This window comes from Aulonocara stuartgranti (assembly GCF_965226115.1).
Source record: "Aulonocara stuartgranti genome assembly, chromosome: 17".
Lineage (NCBI taxonomy): Eukaryota > Metazoa > Chordata > Actinopteri > Cichliformes > Cichlidae > Aulonocara > Aulonocara stuartgranti.
Genome location: NC_138953.1, coordinates 19,209,381 through 19,236,721, shown reverse-complemented (window position 1 = coordinate 19,236,721; position 27,341 = coordinate 19,209,381). Strand labels below are relative to the sequence as shown.

The 27,341-nt window shown below is 40.7% G+C and overlaps 1 protein-coding gene and 1 long non-coding RNA gene across 2 annotated transcripts in view; one reads left to right on the top strand and one right to left on the bottom strand.

Annotated features, from left to right (window-relative positions):
• cpm (carboxypeptidase M) overlaps positions 1-23,169 on the top strand; it is a 28,923-nt gene extending 5,754 nt beyond the window's left edge. Inside the window, exons 3-10 of the mRNA XM_082509557.1 lie at positions 816-913; positions 12,762-12,934; positions 16,865-16,961; positions 17,034-17,139; positions 18,211-18,381; positions 20,756-20,908; positions 20,993-21,141; positions 21,402-23,169. Of these exons, the coding sequence (XP_082365683.1) occupies positions 816-913; positions 12,762-12,934; positions 16,865-16,961; positions 17,034-17,139; positions 18,211-18,381; positions 20,756-20,908; positions 20,993-21,141; positions 21,402-21,671 (1,217 nt within the window). The 3' untranslated portion in view covers positions 21,672-23,169. The remainder of the gene's footprint in view (positions 1-815; positions 914-12,761; positions 12,935-16,864; positions 16,962-17,033; positions 17,140-18,210; positions 18,382-20,755; positions 20,909-20,992; positions 21,142-21,401) is intronic.
• A 1,668-nt stretch (positions 23,170-24,837) lies between these two features.
• LOC309691690 lies at positions 24,838-27,105 on the bottom strand. The gene is made up of 3 exons (XR_014272086.1): positions 27,057-27,105; positions 26,595-26,911; positions 24,838-26,386 (listed from the first exon to the last, which is right to left on the bottom strand). It is a non-coding gene; the product is annotated as an uncharacterized lncRNA (long non-coding RNA).
• Between the last annotated feature and the right edge of the window lie 236 nt (positions 27,106-27,341).

Sequence of the window (27,341 nt, the reverse complement as noted above, 5' to 3'; positions counted from 1 at the left end):
ATATAAAAATTGTTAAAATATAAAAAACTTGACTGAAAGTCAGTGAAACAGATCTGGTGGAGTGATAATTAATTTTCTACTGTTTACTTAATTGGACTGTGGACCTTGTAATTTTTAATACATAACTAGACAATTAATAATATAAAGAAATAAGGAATGGACTTTTACACAGTAGTGCATACTAATCTGAAGGCTCCAGAATTTGTTAAGGACACAGGGAGGGCCCTGCAAGGATGGATTCTGGTGGCTTATCATCAAACTGACCTCCAAAGACAACAGATAGCAGTAATTCACAGGATGCAGGCAGAAAGGCATCATGGGATACTTATGTGGACAGAACAGAGTCACTGGATGTGAAGAGAGAGAGCACTTTTACGTTCACATGTTTTGAATTGCTGCTTACTTTCTTAGTACTGAATGTTGACCATATTGAATATTGTAATTCATTTTTCTCCTCAGTCAGTCTGTCAGCTGTGAACGCTCACAGCAAATTTAGAGAAGCAGGTCTCTGGAGACCGGGTGGACATTCAGAGTTTTATTTGTTTTGTTGTTTTTATTGTTGGTTTCTGTCATATTTTGTGTGTACTTGCTTTTATTGCACGTTGTCACTGTGAAAAGCTTTGCTGTAGCAAATATTTTTGTGCATGCTGGTGTGCGTTTCTTAGCATTCTTAACTAACCCAGGTGACAATGAACCGTTACCTAATTACATATTTTTATCTCCCAGTGCACATCATGTTCAATTAAGCAGATGTGAGCAGCACAAACTATAACTCTTAGCTCCTGAAGGCTCTGTTTGCTCTGCGTGTCTCTCAGGTCAGCAGCTGTGGGTGTTGGCTTTGGGTGTCAGTCCTCACCAGCACACAGTTGGCATCCCAGAGTTCAAATATGTGGGTAACATGCATGGAAATGAGGTAAGACAATACACACACATGCACACGCACACACACACAGAAGAGTGCCACTCCCTTTTAACAGGAAGCAGGACTAAAGGAGGACAAAAGAGATCAACAAAAGCCATTCAGAGTCCAGAGCCCGTGGATTCCTTTGTGTGTGGACAACAGAGTGTGTGATGACCTGCATAATTCTCAGATAGAAATGGACAGTGTGCCGAATCAACCGAATCAAGAAACACTAATCTCAGGTTCTTTGTATACTTAGGCAGGTCAGTTAGTAACTGGGAATAGCTGTAATGGAAAAAAGTGTCTCTTATTATATGTATATGAATGGCTATTGTACATCTGAATGAAGCTCATAGTATAGAGAACATAAGGATTTGACAGTTAGTTGACTTTGAATGCCTCACTCATCCGTTTTATAACAGAAATGGATTGGAGGTGTGGCTTGTGTCTGTCACGCCATGTAACACACATGATCTAAAAGATGGCATTTTCAAGTTTTTGAAGATTTGCTCATTTAGGATGAGGCCAAAACCCAACTCCACCCTTAGTCGGCGTCTCAATGACCTGGTGGATGTTTAGAGGAAAAAAAAACCCTATATGATGCTTCACTTCTTCTGACCACAAAACAAGCATGAACAACCTCCTTTTAACCACATCACAAAGCAACACTCATAATTACAACTGTATGCACAGGTGGATTGATCACACCAAACTCGAATCAGGAGAGAGTGAAGTGCAGCAAACAACATCTAAGCTAATCACAGCACAGCATCCCTCAGGTGATTCAGTCTAGCAACAACCTAAACAGGAAAACAGCATTATGCAGGATTTTTGGTCGCACAGCTCTTTGAGCACAGACAGAAGTGGTTTAAGGAAACTTTAATATAATATTTTATATTTCTTTAAACGTTTCTTATTAAACCCAGCAAACACTTTGACATTGACCTGGTAGTCTTTTTTGACATCTAGTCACGATCAAGGAATGGTTCAAAATGAAAATTGTGCCATGACGTGAAGGAGTCACTTTCATGATCATCCAGTGATGTCACTCTTTGGCTCATCAGTGGTGTGTTGACATCACATCTTTGGCCCAACTCAGCTCACTTGGAACCCCAGTAGTGCTAAAACAGTACCTAATACCAGATTCTACCACCTAAAAACTGAGAAGAGTTGACGCTGGGTTTTTTTTGTTTTTTTTAATCAATTTTAAATCATGCTTTTTATTTGTTTTTGTTTTTAATGTCTCTGTAAAGCACTTTGAATCACCTTGTTGTTGAATTGTGAAATAAACTTGCCTTGCCTTGCTGCTCCCATGTAGAAGTGTACAGATGAAAAGCTCAGCAGGGCACTGAGACCTTTAATCTGTGCAGTTCTGCAGATAAAAAAAATTACAGTTGACTTTTTATTTTATTTGCTTCTTCGCAAGAGTACACAGGTAATTCAGTTAGCTTTTATTCTTATTGACAGTATGCAGTATTTGAGTGTTTGACCTTTGAGAGACATTTTTACAAACTAAAACACCTTATCTGCATTTTTAACCTGACAATTCTCAGATTTTGTGCAAAAGTTTCAAACTTTTGTTCTTAGAGGAAACTGATTTGCTTGATCTGCGGTGTTACACAGCACATTCAGCCAGAGTTAGGTCATCAGTGTGATGACATCTGTGGCACCACTAATCAACAAATAGACAAGCTCTGTTTATTCCAGTCAGAACAAGTTTTGTTCTGAACTTGTTCTGACTGAACAGAACACAGAAGACATTCAAACTGTTAACACAAAGGTTATTCTAATAACACAATGTAATTACAACCATCATTTAATAGTCTAATAATTCCATTGGGATGAGACAAATTGAGTCTGCATGAATGTCCTTAAAAACCAGACTAAAACGTTTGACCAGTGTCAGGTTGCCATGGTGACAGTGGACAGCTGATCACACTGCAAATGTGTGTGAAAGTCAATGGAAGTGTCCTTAAATAGACACGTTACGCCTGGACACACACGCACAAACAGAACCAGTGGAGTATATCGGCTCAGAGGAATACGGCCCCATACATACACATGGAAACAGCAGGGTGGCGAATGGGAATGCTGAAAAGGTGTCGTGTAGCGTGCACTGTCTGTGAGTACTCAGGAGTTTCTGACTAGAGTATATTTCCTGTGAGGCTCCCATGCTTTCTGCCACAGCTTCTACTGATTAACATTGAGAAACTCTGACTTGCTTGATCAGGCAGACAGACAAATTTTATTGTATCTTCATTTTATCGCATCTTTATTTTCCCCACACTGACTTCCAGCTAATTTCTGTATCACATAGCACAGGGGCAGGTTGAAGCATTCTGAAAATGAAACATATTTATTATTACATATTTAGTGTATTTGATGCAAAATGTGTACAAAAACAACAACAACAACAACCACAAAAACACGTTATAGAGCTAAAAGGAAACGCACAGGAGGAGAAAATTATATTAAAAGTGTAAATATGAAGTTATTTAAAAGCAACCTCAGATTAGCAACAACCCAACATTTTACATTGAGTCATCATTTATTCAACAAAACTAAACTACAATGCAGAATCAGTGTGTGAGAAACAAATTACATCCTGCACCTTGTTGAGACGCTTTTAGCAATAATAACTGCTGACTGCTGTGGGTCTCACACTGACTCTAGAATACTTTGCTATACGAATTTACGGTCCACTCAATGACTGTAAGGTGCCCAAATCATCCCCACACTACCGTGCTGAGAACTGGTATGAGGTGTTTTGCTTCCTCGGGTGATTTGCATCATCTTAGAAGTGTTGCAGTTTGTCCTGATGTGTTTTTCCACACCAAAGCCGTGCTTTCATGTTTGTTTTAGAGAGAAGAGGCTTTCTTCTGCAACCCTTCCAAACAAAACATACTTGCTCAGTTTGTTTCTAACTTGTGTTATCATGAACTTTAACATTTAGCATGCTAACTGAGGCCTTTAGAGTCTGAGGTGGAGCTCTTGGAGTTTGTTGCAGTATCTCTGAGCGTTGCACTGTCTGATCTTTGAGGTGTAGAATGATAGACTTAAGGACCAGATGACTGTTTTTATAGAGATTGACAGACCACGTGACGTGACTTTCGCGCATTGCATGCCGGTAACTCGTGGCAAAACAATCCAAGTACCTGCATCAAATGCAAGCATTTGCAGCACCGCAAAACGTTCATTCTTCGGTTCCAATAAATTCTTGCTTTTTCTTTGCCCCCCAAAAAGGTGTGTACAAAACGAAGGAGAACAATGCCGGTCCGTACAAAGACAGACTTAATGAAAAGTCAAAGAAAAGATACGAGGAAAAAAATCTAACCAGTGAAAGGGTCAGACCCTTACGAGCACACAGAGGGACAAAATACGTTAGCGTGCTGCCCAACTTCACCACGCTCATATTTATAATTATACGGTTCTTGGAGTGAGTGCATACACTCGTGAAGTTTAGTAACTTCAGGTCACTGCAACAAGCCCAGGTACAGTTTACCGACGGATGGGTACAGGACCTTGAAATGCACCGTGTAGAAAGTAAAGACCATCGTACGAACAAAGGTAAGTTTACCAGTCTCACAAATCGTCTTCATAAATACACATTCGTTAACCGTTTATTAATAGGACCTTTGAGCTCAATGGTAATTAATTAATTAGTAGTAGAAATAATTTCTGGTACCCATCACAGAAATGTAGCAGTGACAATAATATTGTATGCTGTAATCGTACTGGGCAATTAGTGATACAAAACAACTGTTTTATCCTGTGAATAAAAGTATATGTTTTTATCAATGTACCATAATAACAGAAGCGAAACGCAATATTGTGTCAGGACAATTCACTATTTATGTACAATAAACAAAGGAGTAGGGCTGGGCCATATTATACCGTTCACGGTAATACCGGTATAATGTTGGGCAACGATAGGAAAATGAAATATCGCGATAGAATATGAGTAAAACGCGCATGCGCAGTGCCTTTGTTTTCATACGCACATGGCCGATTGTTGAGTGAATCAGATGAACCAGAATTGGTTTGTAAAAAAGCGGCCGTCGTTATTGTCGTATTTGTCGGACTAAGATGCTCTTAAATCTGGGAGTAATCTGGGTCCTAAACTCTGTATGCTTCAGGTCAAACGAACACTGCAGCATCACTGAGAGTTAAAAACTGTCTAAATTCTTTCATCTTTAATAAAACGATCAGCATTGCTGCTTTACCAGGTGTAACTATGAAGTTTAACTTCCAGGCATCCATGAAAACAAAATTTATTACATTTAACGGAGTTAGAAGTTAGCAGGGAGCTAGCGGAAGTTAGCTCGCTAGTTTCGCTAGTTACCTAAGCATGATATTGCATGTTCTGACAGAGATTTCTGAAAAAAATCAAACGTACAGCTCTGCTATCACTTCCAACATAAATGAAGACAGGAAACTAAACAGCAGTGACGTTTGTAGGGTTACTGAAGTTGGGCTAGCTGCTATATAATGATGTGCTACGTGATCGCTAGCGACACAGCTATGTTAGCATAACATAAACAGTGAAGCTGGAGGACGAACACTAACACTTTTCCACTTATAAAAGTTAACGTTCCTGATAGTTAGAGACAAATGCAATCGCATGGCAGGATGCTGTAAACGGACCAAACTTCAGTCAGGAGAACAGCTGAGATAATCCATCCACAATACGAGGTTAGTCATTAATATACTGCAACAACATGCAGCTGCCAGAGAATTCAACATTAATGAATCAATGGTACAGAAGTGAAGGAAGCAAGAAGAATGAGTTTAATAAAGTTTGATTTATCTGACTGCTTTGTTTCGCTTAATGTGCCTTATAATCCCATGCACCTTATGGTCAGAAAAATACGTACTGCACACTGCAGTTTAATGTTGCAAAGCACCTCTTTTTAACTTCAGTGGATATTATACATGGTTATGCTCAGGATATGTCAGCCCATTTCTACTGGAAATGCCTTTTGGTTAAACTTTCAGCAAGGAATTTGCATTTGCACTGTTCCATTTTTATAAAGCTTTAATGTACATAAAAACCAGCTTCTTGTTTAAGTGAAAATAAATGGAAGGTTGTCTTTTTGCGCTAGTAATGTTGTGGAGTTGTATTTTGTCTCGCATCAATTATATCGTCAGTTATATCGTTATCGCAAATTTTCAAATATATATCGTGATAAATATTTTTGGCCATATCGCCCTGCTCTACAAAGGAGCATAGCTCGACAATTTCTGCTCAGCGCCAGACTTGCTTGTAACCTATATCACCAATTATGTTAAGAAAAATGACGCATTAACTACTACAGCAGACTGACCTTCGTGTAAATGCTTGGAGCAGACTAACCTGTGAGCTGGAGTGTTCTGAGACGTTATATTTAGTCTTTGAATGGCTGCAATCCAGGCCACCCGTCGCCTCTTTGTTACTTCGGAAACATGGCTCGAACAATTTCTCTTCAACGACGTAATCCGATAACAACCGATCTCTTTACCCGTCGGCTTCCCGTGGCTGTCATGCGACCAGCTATTGCAGTTAATAATACAACAGCTTCTTGACATTTTTGTGTTTCTTTTTATCGCTGTGTGACTGATTTCAATTGAAAGCCTGCGTGCGCTAGTACCTCTTGCCACGAGTTCCCAGAATTCTTTGCGGTTTTACCCCTGAGTGACGTCACATTTTCAATCACTATTAACCGAGGGCTTAAAGTGAAAGAGGGTGTACTTTCTTTTTCACGTATTTTAAGTGTGCTTTAAGTTGGAAACAGTTGTTTAGTACAGTTTGCAGTGCAGGAAGCAAAGAACATCCATCGTATATCCACTGCATGACAGAAACTCTGAGTGAGCGAGCAAGAGGTCAGAGGATGTTTCTGTCATCGATGCTCAGATGTGCAAAATACAAACAGCCATCATGGCATGGCAGAATCATGTCAGCAGCAGGAATGCAGTCTTGCGTGTTAGAAATGTTTAGTAACACTAAATCAAACAGAGAACTTTCAGCGTCTTTAAACTTTGCCTGAAGGACAATAATAAAAATTTAAACAGGAGGCACTTCCTCCTTTCACACATTAACCTCGTACACTGAGTGTGCTGCACTGACCTTTCTTTGGATTCACTTGGAAGCCTGTTTGTTATTCTAATTCTATTTTTTGACTCTTTTAATGACAATATCTGTCGTATCCTAAATGACTCAACAGCTTTTGCACAGATGTTCATGTTCCCCAGGGGATAGATCCTGATTTTAAAGTGAAAGTATTTTCCTAAAGTGTCACTGAGAGTTCACGTTTCTTTCCTCAAATGTGATTTCTACTCTTGAATCGATGTCTGTGTGATTTTGGACATTTCTGTTCCCTGAAGGATGAATCCTGATGAATTTGCCTCAGGTGTTCATGTTCCTCTTGTCTTCCAGGGAAGCTCAGCTGCAAGTTGTAGACAAACACTGCGGTTCACCTCAGCTTCACTCAACATTAGGTCACATAAACACGGCTGGACGGCTTTAATCTTGTTATCTAAACTTGTTGGAGGAATTGTTCAGTGACACATGGACTGTATGGGTGGCAAACACCACCATATGTTTTGGTTTTATCCAGTAATGGCTGCTGGATTTGAAGATATCAGTAATTAGATTGGACCTACCTTTGACTTTTTTAAAGCATATACTTACTTGGGATATTTTCCTTTACATTTACCTAGTTCAGTAAATCACTGCCCTTATTTCCCATTTTCTAAACTGCAGAGATATGGGGGGGCAGAGTTTCAAATAATGAGGTCAGTGTGTGTAAGCCAAAAGCTCAAGCCTCACACTGCTTCATTTCAGATGTTTTTTCTACTCATGGATCTGGATGATGTCATAGGGAGAGAATAAAACTTCAAGGGGCGTTCATTTAAACACAGCCTATTTAAGACAGAATGTGAAGGGAACTGTGAAACATGCAAAACTGCTCAAGTGAAGCCCAAGAAACACAATCTAGAGTAGATCCGCTGTCAACTGCCGATATCAAGGTTCAAGGTTCTTTATTATTTGTCACATGCATAGTTATACAAGTATAACACACAGTGAAATGTAGTCTGACACGCTCCTCGACATGTGCAAAAATTGGGGGGGGGGGGGGGGGGGGGTGTAGAGGAAGAACATTATATATATATATATATGAATGAATGAATGAATGAATGAATGAATGCTTTATTGGCCATATGCAGGTTGCCCCACAGAGGAATAGGACCCCCCCCCCCCCCCCCCCAACTTAAACACACAACAACAAGACAAAAAACTCCTCTGCACAGAGAGCACATTAATGTCCACATCACAACATCAGAGCACATGACAAGCCACAGGGGATGGATAGGGGGGTGGGGGGTGATTCGAAGGAACACAGCAGTCGTCCTGCACCATGCTACCATTTCAGCGCGGCACGCAGACCCGCTGCCTTCCCCCGCAGGAACAAGCATCGAAGGCGTTTGGAAGGGAGGGGGATGAGTGCGTGCTTATCAGTGTAAGTGTATGTGTGTGCGTGTCCATAGTTCAGCTGAGACAGTGTCCTTCGCTGTATCAGGCTAAGTAAACAGTCCTCCAGCCGATCCAGGTGTCCTTCATGGGATGGGAAGAATAGTCATCACACAGTCGTTATCAGGGAGTTGTTTTGGTGGGCTCCAGCCTTGGGCCTGAGCAGCTGGCACCGTGGTGTCCAAATGTAGAATATTGTTGATTTCTCCTTTATGCGAGCAGCGAATTTAGCACTCTGACACTGGGGCCTCGATTTCCCGTTGGAGCGCTGCGAGCCTCCCCATGATGGTATCAAGCTTCTGTTCCGTGGTGTTGTCATTCTTTTGGTTCTGAGACCCCACAGCTGCAGTGAGCCGTTCTGCGATGTTATCCAACTTTCGCTCAAGGGTGTTATTGTGAGCAGGCCCCTCTCTGATGTATCCCATCATACGCTCAATGGTGTTAGTTTGAGTCTTCACGGCAGCTGTAAGCGTCTCCAAGGTGTTAACCATGCTGCGTTCGGTGTGGGAGGCCGCGCCTCGTCCCATCGCTTCAATTCCAGCGGTCAGCTTAGGGGGGGTTTGAACAGCTGGTTCCACTCTCTTATTTCTCCGATAAGTCAGGGCCAAGCCAGCTCCGATCAGCAAGAACCCTGTTATCATGGTTCCGAATAGGTAAATATCCTCAGCGTCCTCGATAGACAGTCCCGCCAGGCACAAGATCCTCCAGGTTTGCCACCCATCCATCGTGTATATGTATATATATATATATATATATATATATATATATATATACACACACACATATAGTATATACACTGGGTGAATGTGCAGTAGTAGCAGCAAGCAGGTGAATTCTGTACATTAATATGAATAGATATCTGACTATTTTACAGGATAGACAATATAAACATATTTAAAATTAAAGGAATTGAAATGTACATTGTGCCTTGGTTTAGTGTCTGGAAGAGTCCTGTCTCAGTCAATTATAGATGATGTGAGAGGGCGGGTGTGTGTGTTTAGGGCCCGGATGGCTTGGGGATAGAAGCTCCTCTTGAGTCTCTCTGTCCTTGCCCGGAAGATGCGGAACCTTCTACCAGATTGCAGAAGTTGGAACAGTTTGTTGCCAGGATGGGATGGGTCCTTCAGTATCTGCGCTGCTCTAGTCCGGCATCTCCTGGTGTAGGTGTCCTGAAGCGGGGGGAGAGCAATCCTGCAGCAGCGTTCTGCTGTACGGATCACTCTCTGGAGAGCTTTTTGGTCCTTCACACAGCTGTTCCCGAACCACGATGTCATGTTCTGTGTGAGGATGCTCTCCACAGCGCCTGTATAGAAAATCCTGAGGATCTTTGGAGAGACCCTGAACTTCCTCAGTTGTCGTAGGTGATACAGGCGCTGCCTAGCCTTTTTGGTCTGGACCTGAATGTGGGCAGCCCATGTCAGGTCTGAGGAGATGTGGACACCAAGATACTTGAAGGACTGCACCCTCTCCACTGGAGCTCCATTGATGATAATGGGCTTGTAGTCTCTGTGCTGACCCCTTCTGAAGTCCACCACCAGCTCCTTGGTCTTGCTGACGTTCTTCCATTTGGTTGTTCAGTTCAGTTCAGTTTTATTTATATAGCACCAACAGTTGCTGTTTGAGGCGTGGCTGCTCACAGCTGCAGGGCGTCCCCTCCTCTCTGTGGAGACTGACCTGGGCCTCCTGAGTGCTTGAATCAGCAGCTGCTATGTGATGGTTTCTGCTTTCTGACTTTTTAGAGCCATTTAGCACAGAAAGAAGAGCAGCAAAGAGCAGCTCTTCCAAGGCCAATTATCCCCGAGTTAGGAGTGCCGTAGAGACTGATAAGGAACATGTTGATTGTACAAAACACAGTAAAGCCAGAGCTAACAGTAGATATCGAATTTCTTCGACCATGAAAAAAGTGTTGGTGGATGAAATTGCCCGCACTGAAAACTGGCTCCACGCCGACCCTGATGAAGGAACAGTTGCCTAACCTAACAGAGGGTGTCAATGATGTTCAGCTGATATAAAGTAAAAAGATAAATCACAGTATAAAAATGCAAAAATAAAAATGTGTGTTTTCGTGTGATCGCAACAGAGACAAAAGATGGAGGGAGTTTGATGAAGGAAAGCAATATGATGGCTGGAGGCAGCGCTAGTCCTGACGTGTGTGTGTGTGTGTGTGTGTGTGTGTGTGTGTGTGTGTGTGTGTGTGTGTGTGTGTGTGATGTGGTTTTGGATACACACCTTTCCCAGCCTTCTGTCATTCCCACTCCCAAGGCTCTCATTCATTCACAAAGATGTTTTTCATCATCCAATAAGCCGCCTGTATCCGGAAAAAATGCCTCATCGTGACTCGTCCCTGGATTCCATTTCAATTCCTCGCTGACTCACGACATCACTTCCTCCCCCGCTGTTTTCTTCAGGCAGGAACATGCAAGGTCAACACACAGAAAACAAAGAATGGTGGAGTGAAATTAAATGTTAAACTTTTAGCCTAATAAAGTGAAAGCAATGCACTGTAAAGTTTAGGAAAAATAAACCACTCTAAATAAAAAAAAATAACTAAAGCTGTTAAACAATGAAAATAAACATTTCTTCGTGTTAAAGAAATTTATATAATTATTGAAGAGCTAACAACTGAAAATAACTTAGACTGTGTCTGCCTGTACTTCCATGTGATACCAGTTTAAAACTTTTAAACTTTAAAACTTTTGCGAGATCCCGAGTTTGTTTTGCGAGATCCTGAGTTTGTTTTGCGAGATCTCGCAAAAGTCCGTCTTAATTTTTTTTTCTCCCATGTCCCCTGCGGGGCTCCGTAGTTATCCACGTTAACTGAGTCTGCTGTCACTATACTGAAAGCACATTTCCAATTTTGCAACTAAACTTAATGTCCTCACCTGGAAATACTTAAAGTTTCCACACATATCACTAAAGGAAAGCTGAACTGATTGGAATATTTATTGACTTCACTGCGGTTTTCACTGCAAACTTTGCGAACCATCCATTAAGCCAAAATGGACCCTGGACAGCCGTAAACTTGGCGTAAACTTGACGTTCATAATAAACTGGGCTGGAGCCACAACACTGATGCTCTTTACAGGAAGGGTCAGAGTAGACTCTACCTGCTGAGGCGGCTGAGGTCATTTGGAGTCCAGGGAGTGCTTTTAAAGACCTTCTATGACTCTGTGGTGGTATCCGTCATTTTTTACAGTGTTGTATGTTGGAGCAGCAGTTTATCGACAGCTGAGAGGAAGAGGTTGGATAAACTCATTAAGAAGGCCAGCTCTGTTCTGGGATCCACCCTGGATCCAGTGCAGGTGGTGGGAAACAGAAGGACTCTGGCCAAAATAACTTCTCTGATGGACAGAGCCTCCCACCCTATGCATTTAAATGTTGCTGAGCTGCAGAGCTCCTTCAGTGACAGACTGCTGCATCCTCGGTGCATGAAGGAGCGTTTCCGCAGGTCCTTCCTCCCTGCAGCTGTCAGACTGTACAATCAGAACTGCTCCCAACAAACATAGATGTTTACATCAGTGCTGTAACAACTTCTACTGTTATAACTTGCATATTACTTTTCTCAGGTTATCTATGCACTAACTTATTGGAAGTTACATGTCTACTTTTTAATGCACAGGTACAATACACAACCTGCACTTTTCTAATTATTCTAAATATTCTTAACTATTTAAACATCTTTCAGTATCCTGCTCTGTTTGCACACTACAACCTGGGTTTGCCACTTATCTGTACTCTATTTTTAATAACTGTACAGTACTCTGCTTTGGTAACTATTGTCCATGATGTAAATATGTAAAAAAAATGTGTTCTGTTCTGTATATGTGTGTTTTTGCTGCTGATACAACCAAATTTCCCCTTGTGGGACAATTAAAGGATTATTCTATTCTATTCTATTCTATTCATTAACCCATTCAGATACTCAGATTAACCCTGGAAACATCATCTTTTCTACTCTTTTTCATATGTAGTCATGTTTTTCGTGTGTTAGTCAAAGGTTAGTCACAGTGGAGTATTTAGGAGGACTGACCTTGACGGGTGTTTTAGCTCTACGATAAGCCATGGGAATGGCCAGCTGCATGTGGGAGGTGAATAACATAATGTCTTTCGTTATGGTGGAAAGACATTATGTTATATTGGCGGAAGGTGGAAGTGATTACTTCACAGTTGGCTGACCATACCTGCACTAACATCTGTTCACCCATTTTCCTAAATATGAATCTTGCATAATGCATAATCTAAACTTTGTGCTGTTCACTTATGACTTATGTGTGAGGACAAGCCGTAAATTCCATCACAACATTTGTTTTTACCTAAATTTCTTTCTGCGTGTTTGTATTCGTGTGCTTTCAGGTTCTTGGCCGAGTGCTGCTCCTTCAACTAATAGATGAGCTGGTGCGCAGTTACCGTAGCAACGAAACATGGTCCTTGCGGTTGCTGAACAGCACACGCATCCACATCCTGCCGACGATGAACCCAGACGGCTTTGACGTAGCAGACAAGGACTGCTACAACAGCCAGGGCAGGTAACGCAAACAGCTTTACCTCTGTTTTAAGTTCTGAGAGACCTGCGGCACACCCTGTGCTCATCAGCAGCTAGTAAAACATTAAGACGGCAAACAGACGTTTCCTGACTGGGAAGTGGAGACCAAAAACAGAACTAAAAGAGAGATTGAACACTGTTGATTGTGTTGCTCTCTGTGTGCAGTGTGTATTTTAGCAAAAACCCCTAATGATGAACTCAAAGGCATGAACTAACCTCTTAAGTGAAACAGTAGGAAGTGAAATTGTACAAGAGAACAAATGAGCCGTTGTTGAAGACTCAGAGCTTTATTTGCTGCATGCTCATGCAATATGCATGACTCCCTCCTGAGGGACATATCTGCTTCTGTAGCTGCTAAATGCTCTGCTGTGTTCACCTGCTCGTCTTTGATGTACCCTGCTGTTGGCTGCTCAGCAGGTCACGTACGGTGGCTTTTTAGAGCCTCGACAACTGAAAGCCGCTGCCTGCTGCGGGAAAAACATTGCTGCTGGCTAAAAGCATTGCTGGACAAAGTATACAGATCCTCTTCTGTAATTAAAGTACTGACAGCACGCTAAAAAGGGCTTAGATTAAGAAATATCACTGAAGTTAGAAAAAAAAAGTTTAATATTAAAAATTTTAGAATTTTACTAGACAGTAAAATTAATGCCACATAAACAAAAATAACTGCACCCAAAATCATGTCAGATATATTAAAATGGATTTCAGATTTTAAAAGGCACAGCTTGCACTTGTTTTTACTGCACAAAACAAAATGAATATGTAGGAAATATAATACTGTCCCCTGTAAAGTAAAGGCTGCCCAGCGACTGACCTGGCCTCTGGCCATCTTCTGTCACTGTGATTCTGGGAAGCTGTAACAGCGTATCTTGAAAGGCAGTCTGTTTTTATATGCACTTCCACAGCCGGGAGTCGTCTCATCCACAGACACATGGAGACATTCCAAGTCTGGTATCAACAGATCTGCAGTTGCAGTTTTCTTCCTCAATCAGCAGCGGAGCATTGAGTGCAGGAACACCACCTGTCACCACGATGTGCACTGTGTTTCAGGACATCCTGTTGTTTTCCTGCACCATCTCCAGTTGATTAGGTTTGTAGTCCAAACGAATAATGCCAGATTCCAAACTGAAATAGCCCGTGACTATGGTGACTTATGAGAGGCTGTCTTATTTCATATTTTTAGAGGCAAACCTACAAATTTATGCAGCATTTAATAACTATGAAGTAGTATTAAAAGTTTACATTCCTCAAATTTGTGAGGAACATGCTTAAGGGCAGTACTTGACTTAAACCACTTAGTTACAGCTGACTGGCTGTAAAGTTCCTTGGATTAGTGAGGCTACGCACCATCAGCAGCCCTCTTCACGGGATCCACTGTTAGCATAAACACGTTGATAACAAAACATGAACGCTGGAAAATATTTCTCACACTTTAACTTTTGCAAAGAATAATTTTGCATGTGTGTGCGTGTGTGTGTGTGTGTGTGTGTGTGTGTGTGTGTGCGTGTGAGTGAGTGAGAGAGATTAAATGCCAAGTTGACACACAGACATAATCTTGCAGCTTGTTTGTTTTGTAAAGCCTAAGCTACATTGCTGCACCCAAAATACTTTGATTGGCAAGAGAAACACACACACACACTGTAGGTCTATATCACACACATGCACACACAATTATACTCTGTAAGCATCTAATTATGATTGTTTCGTCGTCTTCGTATATTCTGTTTACAGTAGACTCATGTCTGCAGTAACTGCTTGTGGGAACAGTCTCATTATGTGGACTTGCCTCCCATATAGGTTTAGTCCGTGTGTGTGTGTGTGCGTGTGTGTGCGTGTGTGTGCGTGTGCGTGTGCGTGTGCGTGTGTGTGTGTGTGTGTGTGTGTGCGTGTGTGTGCGTGTGTGTGCGTGTGCGTGTGCGTGTGCGTGTGTGTGTGTGTGTGTGTGTGTGTGTGTGTGTGGTCTCTTTGGGGTCACTGCTTTCCAAACCTTATAAGGAAACATTTCATTTAAGCACATGAAAGTGAGTGAGATGACAAATGAGATGGTGAAGTCTTGTTTTAATATGCTGGCACTAATTCCTACAGAAAGGTGCCAGAAGATTTGGGTCGTCCCATTGGATGAATTACTTTTCTTCTAGAGTTCAGGTAGATGAGAGAAGAAGTTCACTTTTGAGATTTCAAAGAAGAATTGGATCATTATTTGGACATAAGACACTCAGAGCAGGCCTTTTATGATAAAAGGTACATATTTCTACTCTTGGACTTCACTACAGCGGCTTTACATGATTGACAGATCAAAATAATCCTTATTTATCTCATACTGAGCCTCAGTGCAACTACTTCGCTCATCCACGGTCTGAAACTATAGTCAGTAAATAAATGATCGGCACGACCACAGTGACATCACCGACTGGTTTCAGACTCTTTGGCATTTTTGTTGCTTCCATGTTGGTTTTTGTGAGAAGTGACCATTTGGGGTTTTAGTGCTAACCTATCACTAATGCTAGCTAAACTAAACTGTGCAGATGCAATATCAACAATATAAACAAAGCAGCTAATATCTGCTAATTAGTGCTAAGTGACAAATTAGAGGCTCTATAATGTATTTGTACATTTGTCTTACTTTGGCAACAGTGGGAAGGAAAAACGGTTTTTTAACAGGAAGAAACCTCAAGCAGAAACAGGTTTAGAGAGGGGCCGCAAGCAGTTAGGTTTGAGAAAGACGGGCGAGAGTAACTAGTTATTGTCACAAACCTCAGTATAAATATGCGACATCATACAGAGCCAAAAGAAAAAAAAATGTATTATGCAAACCCCGACTTATCATGGTAAATGGCCTGTATTTGTATAGCGCTTTACTTAGTCCCTATGGACCCCAAAGTGCTTTACACGACATTCAGTCATTCACCCATTCACACACTGGTGATGGTGAAGCTACATTGTAGCCACAGCCACCCTGGGGCGCACTGACAGAGCTGCCAGACACTGGCGCCACCGGGCCCTCTGACCACCACCAGTAGGCAACGGGTGAAGTGTCTTGCCCAAGGACACAACAACCGAGACTGTCGGAGCCGGGCTCGAACCGGCAACCTTCCGATTACAAGACGAACGCCCAACTCTTGAGCCACGATCGCCCCGTCTAATATGAACTTCCACCATTGATATGACAGAAAATAAGGGACAGCACAATGACAAATTGTGATGTGAGAGAAATGTGATTCTAAATAAGTCAGTGCTCTGAGTTCCGTTAGAGTCCTGTGAGGTCAATCATGACTCGTGATGTCATTGGGTCATGCGATCGAGATCCCCTCGACGGCCCTCGCTCTGATCTGAAATATAACAAATCCCAGTAGAACACAGGATGTTTGTGAGTTTGGATTTCCTTTGTGTAGTGTTCAAATAAACTTGACAAAATCAGATCCTTCTGTAAATGTCTGAAAACAGCAGCAGAAGATGGCAGTGACAAGAACAGCCTGATCGCAATGAAAAAGATATTTGTGATCTCTTATCGTCAGTAATTAACAGGGAACTGATGGCAGCCTGTCTGTGCACAGAAATCATTTTGTGTCTCAGCAGCTGCTCTTTAAATAGAGACACTCTCATCCTGCACACTCAGAGTATCATGGAAACTATTTTTAACACGTGTGCCTTGCTCAAGGGAGCCTTAGCAGCACTAAATGACTTATAATTTACTGTAAGTTTTAAAAAGTTTTCAAAGTTTGTTTTTTAAATAGACAAGAAATATAAGAGGTAAACTATGATTAGCACTAAGAGGTGAAGTCACACCCCTCCTGATTTCACTGTAATTGCGCAGGCAAGGGGGGAAGTCCACCCAAGAAGGCTGTGTGCTCTGACCTGATACAGAAATGAAAACAGCATTTTCATGCGTGATGTGACCGTTTTTCTCCGTCAGGTACAACGGCAACGGCATTGATCTGAACAGGGACTTCCCGGATGCTTTCGCTGGTCTCCAAAGTCAGCAGCTCTTTGAGGAGAGAAGGGAAGCTGAGGTTGGTTTTGCTTTGGAACGAGACAGCGTTTTTAAGTTTCCTCTGTCATCAGGATGCTATCATGTGTTTCAGGTCCAAGCAGTGATTGGCTGGTTGAGGACGGAGAGTTTTGTTCTCTCTGCAAACCTTCATGGAGGCGCTGTGGTGGCCAGTTACCCCTATGACAACAGCAATGGCGGTAAGCGGCAGATCCAGCAGTCTGACTTTAGCTGGTCGTCCACAACAGTCCCACAGTCGTGTTTTTGTGGATCTTTGTAGAATGTTTTTGGAGCTTCTTATTTGCTTCATATCAGCATGTGAAATGGAAAGTGCAAAGCAGGAAATAGGCCCTCAGACCCACCAGACAAATATACAAGTACAGAGAATGTGTGATGAGTGCACCTCTACAGAAGAGCGTAGCTTTCTGTCATGTGCTAGATGTGGAATATTTATAATTTTCAAAGATAATAGAGCTGGAATAATAATAAGAAAAGATATTAATTTAACAGTTTGTTACCTCATGGCCACGGGCTCACGGTACTGACAGAAAGAAAGAAACTACAAATGCAGAGAAAGGGAGCGCTCAATCATTAGGGAAGGCTTAGACCAGAAGGTATATTCACAGGAATATTAAACACCAGTTTTCAGCATGAAATAAAATATTTGTTTGCCATTCTCCCTTTATCTGAAATAATAATAATAAAAATCTAATAAAACACCTGAGCTTTAAAAACCTGTTGGAGGAGTCAGTTGAGGTATTTTAGGCACTAGGATACTTTCAGGACTCGGATAAGCTGCAGAAAAAAAATGTGCGGCTCATAAAAAGCTCATTCTCTTGTTCTGAAAAAGAAAGAAAAGAGATTTTGAGTTTGAATAAATCTAGCTTCTCATAATCTCTTATTTGAACGGCTAAAACTCTTTAAGTCCTGTACTTCAGATGTTTATGTGGGAACACATAACGCTATGGCTTAAAGCCTGTTTGTTTTGTATTTGTATTGTTTGAATTTGTTGTTTTGACTTCAAAATGCAGAAAAGGAAGTGTGTTAATCGAGATAATCAGATTTATAACTGCTCAGTAGAACTGTTCGATTAAAAACAGTCATTTAGTCAGAGTTACTGCCTTAACTTTACCAGCCTGCAAACTCACACACAGAAAAACTTGGGGAAAACTTCAGGAAAAGGCAACAGGAAGTGCTACTGGAAACAAAATAATTCTAAAGCTCAAATAATCACCACCAATCACAGGCTTTTGCTCTCATCATTTAAACAGGTAGTGAACTGGTGGGCGGGGCTAGCATCGCTCCTGATAATGACGTGTTTGTTCACCTGGCTAAGGAGTACTCCCACAATCACGCCTCCATGTACCGAGGTAACTTCTGTATGGACAGCAGGCCGTTCCTGGAGGGCATCACCAACGGATTCCAGTGGTATCGTCTGGAAGGTCAGTGAGTTTGGCTAAGCTTAGCTTACAGAGAGACTGGAAACAGGAAACGTTCATCTGGTTCTGTCAAATAGTTCATTTACTACTGAAGTGTTTAGAGAAGGATAGCAAAATGATCACACAGGGATTTGTGATACTATAGAGAACATACAGAAGATTAGCTTCTGATTAGCATTGTAGAAAAACCACTACAATAACCACTACTACCTTTGCTCCATGATTTATTTATATTGAAGTGCAGTCCTGTGAAAAATTAAGTGCATCCTCACTGCGCCAATAGGAATTATTACTGTAAGTAGCAGCCAGGTGCTGATAATCAAATCGACTTTATTACCTGATCATCTGCGAATAAGCACCAAAGAGCTAAAGTTTTTGCAGGTTGCAGGTCTGGAAAATTCAGGTTTGTGTTAATTCAGTACCACATTCTCCCCAGAAGTGGACGTCTGATCAGATTTACCCCATATTTTTGTATTTACTCTTTAATTCCTCTCAGAAGTAAAGAAGTTAAGACCGTGTAAAACCCACCCACGCCATCTCAGATCCTACAGGCCTCAGTTACCATGATAAAGGTTAAAGTTTGGAAAGTATCATCTGAACAAGACACAAGACTGTAACAAAGTGGAAATGTTTATCCATGATGCACAAACCGAACACCTCATACCAGCTGTCAGCGCAGTGGTGGAAGAATGATGGTTTGGGCACCTTGCAGTCACTGACTCGACCATCAACTTTTCCCCAAATTGGATCAACAGGATAATTATCCAAAGAACAGCAGCAAATCTCCAATCAGAATGACAAAAAAATAATGATAATAATGATAATAATCAAAGTGCTGCAATGGTCCAGTCAAAGTCCAGACCTCAGCTTGACTCAGGTGCTGTGGTGGGGCCTTCAAAGACCTATGCACACATGAAGGCTGCAAATGAATGAACCTAAGCAACGCTGTAAAGAAGTGTGGACCAAAATGTATCTATAGTAATGACAGAGTCTGATAAAGTCATACAGAGAACCATTACTTCAAACTTTTGCCACAAAACAGCTTTACAAGCTGCTGAATCACAGAGTGCACTTGTTTTTTCACAGTGCAAAAAGTCATGACTGTACAAAGCTTTTACAGGTTCTCCAACTTCACTCTTTGACTTATCTTGAAAAGAAATAATAGCCAATTTCTTTAATTTTCTATTGCAGTTGTTTGATCAAACTGAAAACCTGAGCAAAGCAGCTTTTTTCCTGTTTTAATAAAGCAAGACATTCATTGCTTGTGTTGCTTGGAAAGTTGGGTGAATTTCAACTTTAAATGCTATCTTGGAATATTTTTACAGTGTAAGCTGTAAAAATATTCCAAGATAGTGGGAATGTGAGGTTTATTGTGAAAGTGGAGGACAAGCATCCCAGCAAAACTACAGGACAGGAAATACTCTTACACTCATCACTTTAGCTTCCCTAAAATTTTCTAATACCTCAAAGGAGAAGAAAGTCCCTGGCATTAACATCTCTGAGTGACACATAAAGAATCACTTCTAAAATAAATCCTCTTAAATCTTGGATAAACTCATATATTGCCTCACATGAAACTTTTGGTAGACTGTTTTTGAGCTCTTAATCTGTGACAAACTTCATGCTTAATTTCAGCAGTAGAGAAACTTTTTTTTTTCTTTAATTGTCATGAATTTGAAACTCGTTACCAGAACCTTTGGAAACTACTGCAGGTTAAACAAGACCAAACAAATACGCCGAGTCACCATATAATAAAAGAAAAATCCCCTAGCTAAGCAGCTTTAAGACTAGGAACAACCCAGAATGCATCTCTCACAACTAAAAAAGAACTTCCTGCGATTTTTCAAACATAATCTTCATTGAAAAATAATCTCCTCATATTTGGAGAGAGTTTCTAACGACAGAAACTCGATGAGGAGCTGCTGAGCGCTCAGCGCCCGTGCAGCCCGCTCTGGTGTCATCCTGCAGAAACCTGATCGCAGTAACCTTATCACGTATGTGGGAACTGTGCACGGCTCGAGGGGTTCATTTGATGGTCACAATGGAGATTTGACTCTTGTTGTGCACATTCATTAGAAACCGACAGGGATCCTGTTTTACAGTCATGAAAACCTGGTTATTCAATCAGGACTACTCCAATAGACAGCTTATCTGAGGTTACTCAAAATTAAGACATAAAGATCAAATGCCTTTTAGAATCACATTTAAAAAGATTTTGAATTTCCTTAATCTTCTGACAGTTCATGGACCAAACGTATTAACTGATGTTTAAAATGGTCAGTGAAATATTTGTAAGAGTAACATCTGACCATCTGTGCTGCTGCAGCTTAGTCTCAGCATCAGTGTGAACCTGAATGTGTTTGAATGTGTGCATCAGGTGGGATGCAGGATTACAACTATGTGTGGGGGCAGTGTTTGGAGATCACTCTGGAACTGTCCTGCTGCAAGTATCCTCCAGCCAGAGAGCTTCCTGCTTTGTGGAACGACAATAAAAAGGCTCTGCTGGCCTACGTCCAGCAAGTCCACCTGGGTCAGTATGTCTCTGTCTTTGAGTCCACCTGTCTCTATTGAAGCAGTATCAGTACTTGATAATAACCCGGTATGTGGTGTTCAGGTGTCAAAGGTCAAGTGTTTGATGGTTCAGGCGAGCCAGTGGAGAACGCAATGGTGGAGGTCAGAGGTCGCAGGAATATATGTCCATTCAGAACCAATCAACATGGGGAATACTACCGTCTGCTGCTACCTGGGAACTACACATTCACAGTAAGACTTTACAGCCCAGTGCAGCTTATTCTTCAACCTAAATAAACATTCACTGCCACATGATGTTTGTTTTGTGAGTTATGGTCATGTTAGAGTAAAAACTAAAAACACAATAAAGCAGGGTGTACTTAAGGTTGGGCATACATAAATAAAGCTGGGTATCATCTGCATAGCAATGAAAATGTATACTGTGTTTCTAATGATATTGCCAAGGAAGCATGCATAATGTATGTCCTGCTCTCCCATATCTTTTATTGTAGGTAACATATCCAGGTCACGAGGTTTTGACAAAGACTCTCAGTGTCCCGTATGGTCCGGATCAATACTCTGCCCTTAAACACGACTTCCTGTTACGACGCATAGCCCGAACGACTAGACGGACTGTGGGTAGCACTACCCAAACTGATGCCACCCCTACCTGTAACTACACTTTACAACAGAAGGCGGGCGGAGCCATGAACAGGCCCACGTGGAGCAGCCTGGCTATAGGGCTCAGCATGGCGGCAGTGCTGCGATCCCTGATCGACTGAAGTGAAATTGCCAGCCAGGTTCAGTTCCTATCGACATCAAACCAAACACGTACATCAAAACTGTGACACAATGTCAACTGCAGCCTTCTGAGGAGACACATGGAGCAGGAGTTTGACAATTCCTGCAAGCTTTGTTGCCCCAAACAAATCTGAGACCATGAAACCATGAGATGAAATTTAGTGGAGAATACTGTGATGGTCAGAGCTAAAGTGGAGCACCCAGGTTCATAAGCATAGAAGTTACATACTTCTGATATGGATAACAGGAAACATTTGCAAAAGACATTTTCACATGTAGCAGTAGAATGAGGACCAGACTAGAAGTTAAAAACTTATATGAGCCTTTATGTTATATGCTAGCACAAATTTTAACCAAAGACCCAAACAACCCAAATGGCTGCTTTGTTAAGATCACTAATGGGTGGTGCCTCAAGGCCCCTTATTATACATAGCTTTTCCTTACAAAGTGTACAATGGCATGAATCATCACTTAGCTATTCACGTGCATTATACGCACATAACTTGTCTGCTATTGTACGCAAAGGGAAAATGTGTATTCCATGATTGGCTGGCAAGCAGTTTCTGCATGTTGCTGGCAGTCACATTGGTTCCAAAAAGAGGGCTGTATAAAAAAAACTCTCCTTGATATTGCTTTGATTTGTATTTGACATGGTCACCTGTATTTTTCATGGAGGACACCAAATGGTCTGCAAACATTCAGCAACTACCAAGTGTGTGTCACATTGTTAACAGTTTGCTCACAGAGTAGTTGGCAATTGTTTGCAGACAAATTGTCATCTTTCACGCAAGCTATGGAAGACCAATGCAATTGTAAGGAGGTTTTTGGTGCAGCAGCATAAACCTCTTTACACAGGCCTTATTCACTCAACCCTAAAAACACCACATATCAAAAATGTCACACAAAACTTGAATATGGGTGCTAAGCTATGTTTCAAAGTGCTGACTGTTATTTGTGTTTTCCTTTTCAGTGCTTTTGTAGATATCTTGAAGTACTGTTCAAGGCATATCAGATTGACTACAGCTTTCAGGTATATGGAAATTTAATATATGAAAAATCCCAAAATAACAATTTCATGGCTAACTGGCACTTTAACCACCATGCCATTAGTAACATCTCTGTTTGCACCACTGTTACAACCCTAAAAGCTAATAGCTAACTGTCTAGCCAGAAGTGAATGCACCCCTCAGATAGCTGACTTAGCTTGGTCATTAAAAACACAATCATTTCACATTTAATATAAAAAATAACTAGACCTTTTGGAACAGTTTATGGTTCATCTTGGAAGATTCTAAAATGCAGCTAACAAGGCACAATAGTTTCTTCAGTTTTATACTTTCGGTTGCCTTACTTTGAGTAATGCAGCTGAGCTTTCAGTTCATATGTTGTTGTTCATATCAAAGCAAGCACTTGCACAGATTTACACAGTTTTCACACCTCAAGGATGTTTTAAACGAGTAATAAATATCTGTAAGTATCTTTTTTATTGCCTTAATAATAATTGAGAAAATAGTAAAAAAAAATCTTATGAAGGCTAATTGTTCAGTGAGATGGGATTAAAGAGAAATGGGTGTTTTTATTAAGATTTTGAAAAGAAGACAGAGTAGCAAAAAATATTTCCTGCACTTCAACAGGAATAAACAGCTTTTAAATGTAGATTTATTCAAATGGCAGCTTTCTGGGTTTTTTTTTTTTTAACAATTAACATTTACACAGCAGAACAAAGCAGGAGGATTCAACCTCTCTGGTAAGATGTGATTTTTATTTTGTATGTGACTGTAATTTTATATACGAGGAGGTGCAGGGGCACTTTAAAATTAGCACTTGCAGGGACTAAATGCTGTTTTTAGAAAGGGGGCAGTGTTCAGGACATGGCAGTGTGGAAATGATGATTTTGTGTGCTGAAGTGTTTCCAGTGACGCTGCGCATTACTCAGATGGTCAGGCTGTTTTCATTTTTTTCTGCTTATTCCATTCATTGTTACCAAAGCAAAATTAAGATGTCACAAGATGATTTATAATATATGTAAAACAATTCAAATTCAATTCTATTAGTTTTATGCTTATTCCACTGGCCTCTTTATTTCTTTTATTTATCGTGTATTATTTAATTTATTTATTTGTTTTAATATTAGATTAAGAGATTAGATGAAGAGTTAGGTGGACGAAGTACAAAGTATAACCTGAAGTGCAAGCAATTCAAAAGCACCACCTGGTGGAGCCAATGCGCAGCAAATCTGTCAACTTCAAATTCTCTTACTGTGTCAGTTATGATGAGGTTTATTTTACATAAAGACATAAAGACTTATAACAGTTGTCCTCTTTGAAAACCAACAGGAGGTTAGTGATGCTGATTTGGCTGCTCAGTGACACAGTTGGCGATTATATTTGCAGCACTGCTTCCATAAAGCTGTCCTTCTCCGACTCATAACACACAGTAAGCAAAAATGAAGAAATCCTCTAGCAAATGAAAGAAAAAACGATACTCCTTATAAATGCAGAATTTGCCTTAAAATAATCCACATTTTAGATTTTCTTCTGGATCAGAGTAAACCCGAGATACTTGTGCTCACAGCCATGACAGCACTGCAAACAGGAAGTGTTAAAAGCTAATTTGGCACATTTTTGATGGCCCAAATTTCAAAAAATACAGCATAACATGACTCAGACTTTAGCCCAAACATTACACTTCCTGTTTGTATCCCTAAAGCAACCAAATTATGTTGCTTTCTAATATAAATATTAGAAGGTTGGGACCCAGAGTTCTATCTAAAACCCCAGGATTTAAACCTGAACCATCAGCCTCAGCACATACAGTATCTGTACACCGTTTAAATTTATATATTTATATACAGTCTGTGACACAACAAAGACTGTAAATCGATTTAAACTCCACACAGAGCAGCTCCGAGTCCTTGTACCCACCCTCAGGACACAAACTCAGCATCCTTCTGCAAGTTTTTTTCCCCCAGATTTAAACATTATTCCTGCCAAATGTCTTCTTTTTTCTCACTTTTGTACTGTTTTATATTAAACATGCTTTATAACAGTCCTCTGTGCCATGTTGGGAGTGTTGTGACTGCAGGCTTCGGTCACTTTTTTTTTTTTCTTCTGTTTCAATAAAATTAAAAAGTAAATTCTGTCTCAAAGCCGACCTGAAGCAAACTTGTTCAAACTTGTTCTTGATGGAAATGGTTTTTACGTCATCTGCTAGTTTTATTCTTATCATCTTCGTTCTCTTTTTTAATCTGTATGGAAGCCAGGAAGTGGATAATAAATAAACTTAAATAAATATTTTAATGATTTTATGAAAACTGTAAGACTGAAATATAAAACATTTGAGATTATTAAAGTTTTTTTAACACAGAAGTAGGGGTGGGCGATATAAGCGATATACGATAGAAACGATATAAATTTGGCCAACGATAGAGATTTTGACTCTATCGCGATAGCGCATGTTGATGATGTCATCAAGCTGCGCCTGTTTTGGTCGAAAGCATTGCAGCGGCTAAAACCATTATCATCTGCAAATTATGCCGGGCGACAGTCATAGCAAAGAGATGAAGCACTTTTGAAATATGAGGAAAGCCAAAACCTGCTCTTCCTCCACTTCCGTAACATTGATTCATTAATGTTGAATTCTCTCGCAGCTGTTCTATTTCCATGTCGTTGTAGTATATTAATAACTAACCTCGTATTGTGGATGAATAATCTTAGTTGTTCTCCTGACTGAAGTTTGCCCCGTGTATAGCATCCTGCTATGCGATTGCATTTGTCCCTGACCACCAGAATCCCTCACGTTAACTTTTATCGAGTGGAAAAAAAGTTTCCAGCTTCACTGTGCCAATGTTATGCTAACATAGCTGTGTCGCTAGCAATCACGTAGCACAACATTATATACCAGGTAGCAGAGGTGGAAAGAGTACTCAAAATTTGTACTCAAGTACAAGTACTGTTACACTGGTTAAATTGTACTCAATTACAAGTAAAAGTACTGGTGTTAAAAAAATACTTGAGTAAAAGTACAAAGTACTGTTCTCAAAAACTACTCAGAGTATTAATTACTTTTTAACAGACTGATGTTTTATTCTGTTGTCAATAGCAGGCATTCAACTCGATTCACCAGTATAAATATTTATGTTCAAAGCACATTTTTCAGATGAACAAGGTATAGAAAGGTAACTTGTTTTGTAAATAAATGTAGATATAAAAGAAGGAATTTTGTTTGTTAAAACAATGACAAAAATGTTTCTGAACATGCGTAGAACCATTTAAACTTTTCCCCATACACTGAACAACAGGCAGGTAAGTGTCTTAAACTCTTAGCATTTCTTTCACACTTTACTTTCTGAACCTTTTGTTCAGTTTCAGCAAGAGCTGGTTTTCTAAATTAACAGAGGCAATCCGACTTCGTTTGGCAGTGAAGAGTAGACCAGCACAGCTAAAAAGTCGTTCACACGCAGCAGAAGCAGGCAGAGCTGTGTTCAGTTTAAGAGAGAGGTTTTTGATGGCTGAGAAGGAGTGCAGCAGCTCCATGGTGTCTGTGGCACAAGCAAGATAACCATCAAGCTCAACTGCACTTTGCATCCTTCTGGAGATTGGTCTGGAGAAGAATTCATCTTCATCAGATGACTCTCTTTGCTGATCCTCACTCTCATGCTCTGTCGTTTCAAGATGTTGTTTGATGTATGTCAAGGCTGTAATTGCAAGTAGATAACACAATTTTGTTATTTAAATTTCAGTGATTATTCCTGAACACAAATTTAAAATCGGCAAATTCTCAAAAAGGATTGTTTAGTATTCAGGACAGACCATCAATAACTTACAATGTATTAGGTGAAATACTCACTTAAGCATGTGTTCAAATGTAAAAATACACAAAAATGGGATCACATGAATCCTTACCAGCCTCTATTACATCTGCTCTGTCAGTCCAGGAAGTCTTGAACTTGGGTAAGAGGACTGCAGCTGCAGCCAACTCTGGATCCTCCATCATCGCTCCAAAATGCTTTTGAAGGCCATTTTGCAGGGCTCTGATGAGTGGCACGCATGTCTTGCTTGATGTCTCCAGCCTGCTAAGTTTGGACAGTAGTTGTTGGATTACTGGCAGGAGCCATCCCATAAAGGAAGTGGACTCAGACTGAAGGATGTTTGAAGCTTTCACCAGTGGCTTCATGGTGGTACAGTACTCCCTTAGGAATGCAACTTCTGCAGGACTCAACCTGTAAGACACAACAACAAAACCCACCATGACTATAATAGGGATCTTCTGATTTAATATTAAGAGTCTGCTCACGTTTTTAACCATACATTAAGGAAAATTCACAAAATTTGCAACCATATTGGTAGGTGTCCAATTTTACTCACATTTTCACCTTGAACTCCTCACAAATGCTCCTGGTGGCATCTTCCCCCTTCTCATCAATGATGCGTATTTTCCTTTCAATGGCAAGGTAGGTTGAATTCCATCGCGTTGCATTGGGACGAATGATCTGTAGCTCACACTTGTCCTCTACCACTTCATTAGCCAAATGAGATCAGCCAGTTTTGTTCCAAATGGCCTGGCATTTTGCAAAGGTTGCACGGGAGAGCCTCTTGTAGGTGTCATTCATGCTCTCTGCTAGGGCAGCATCAGATGTTGCCACAAGGTTT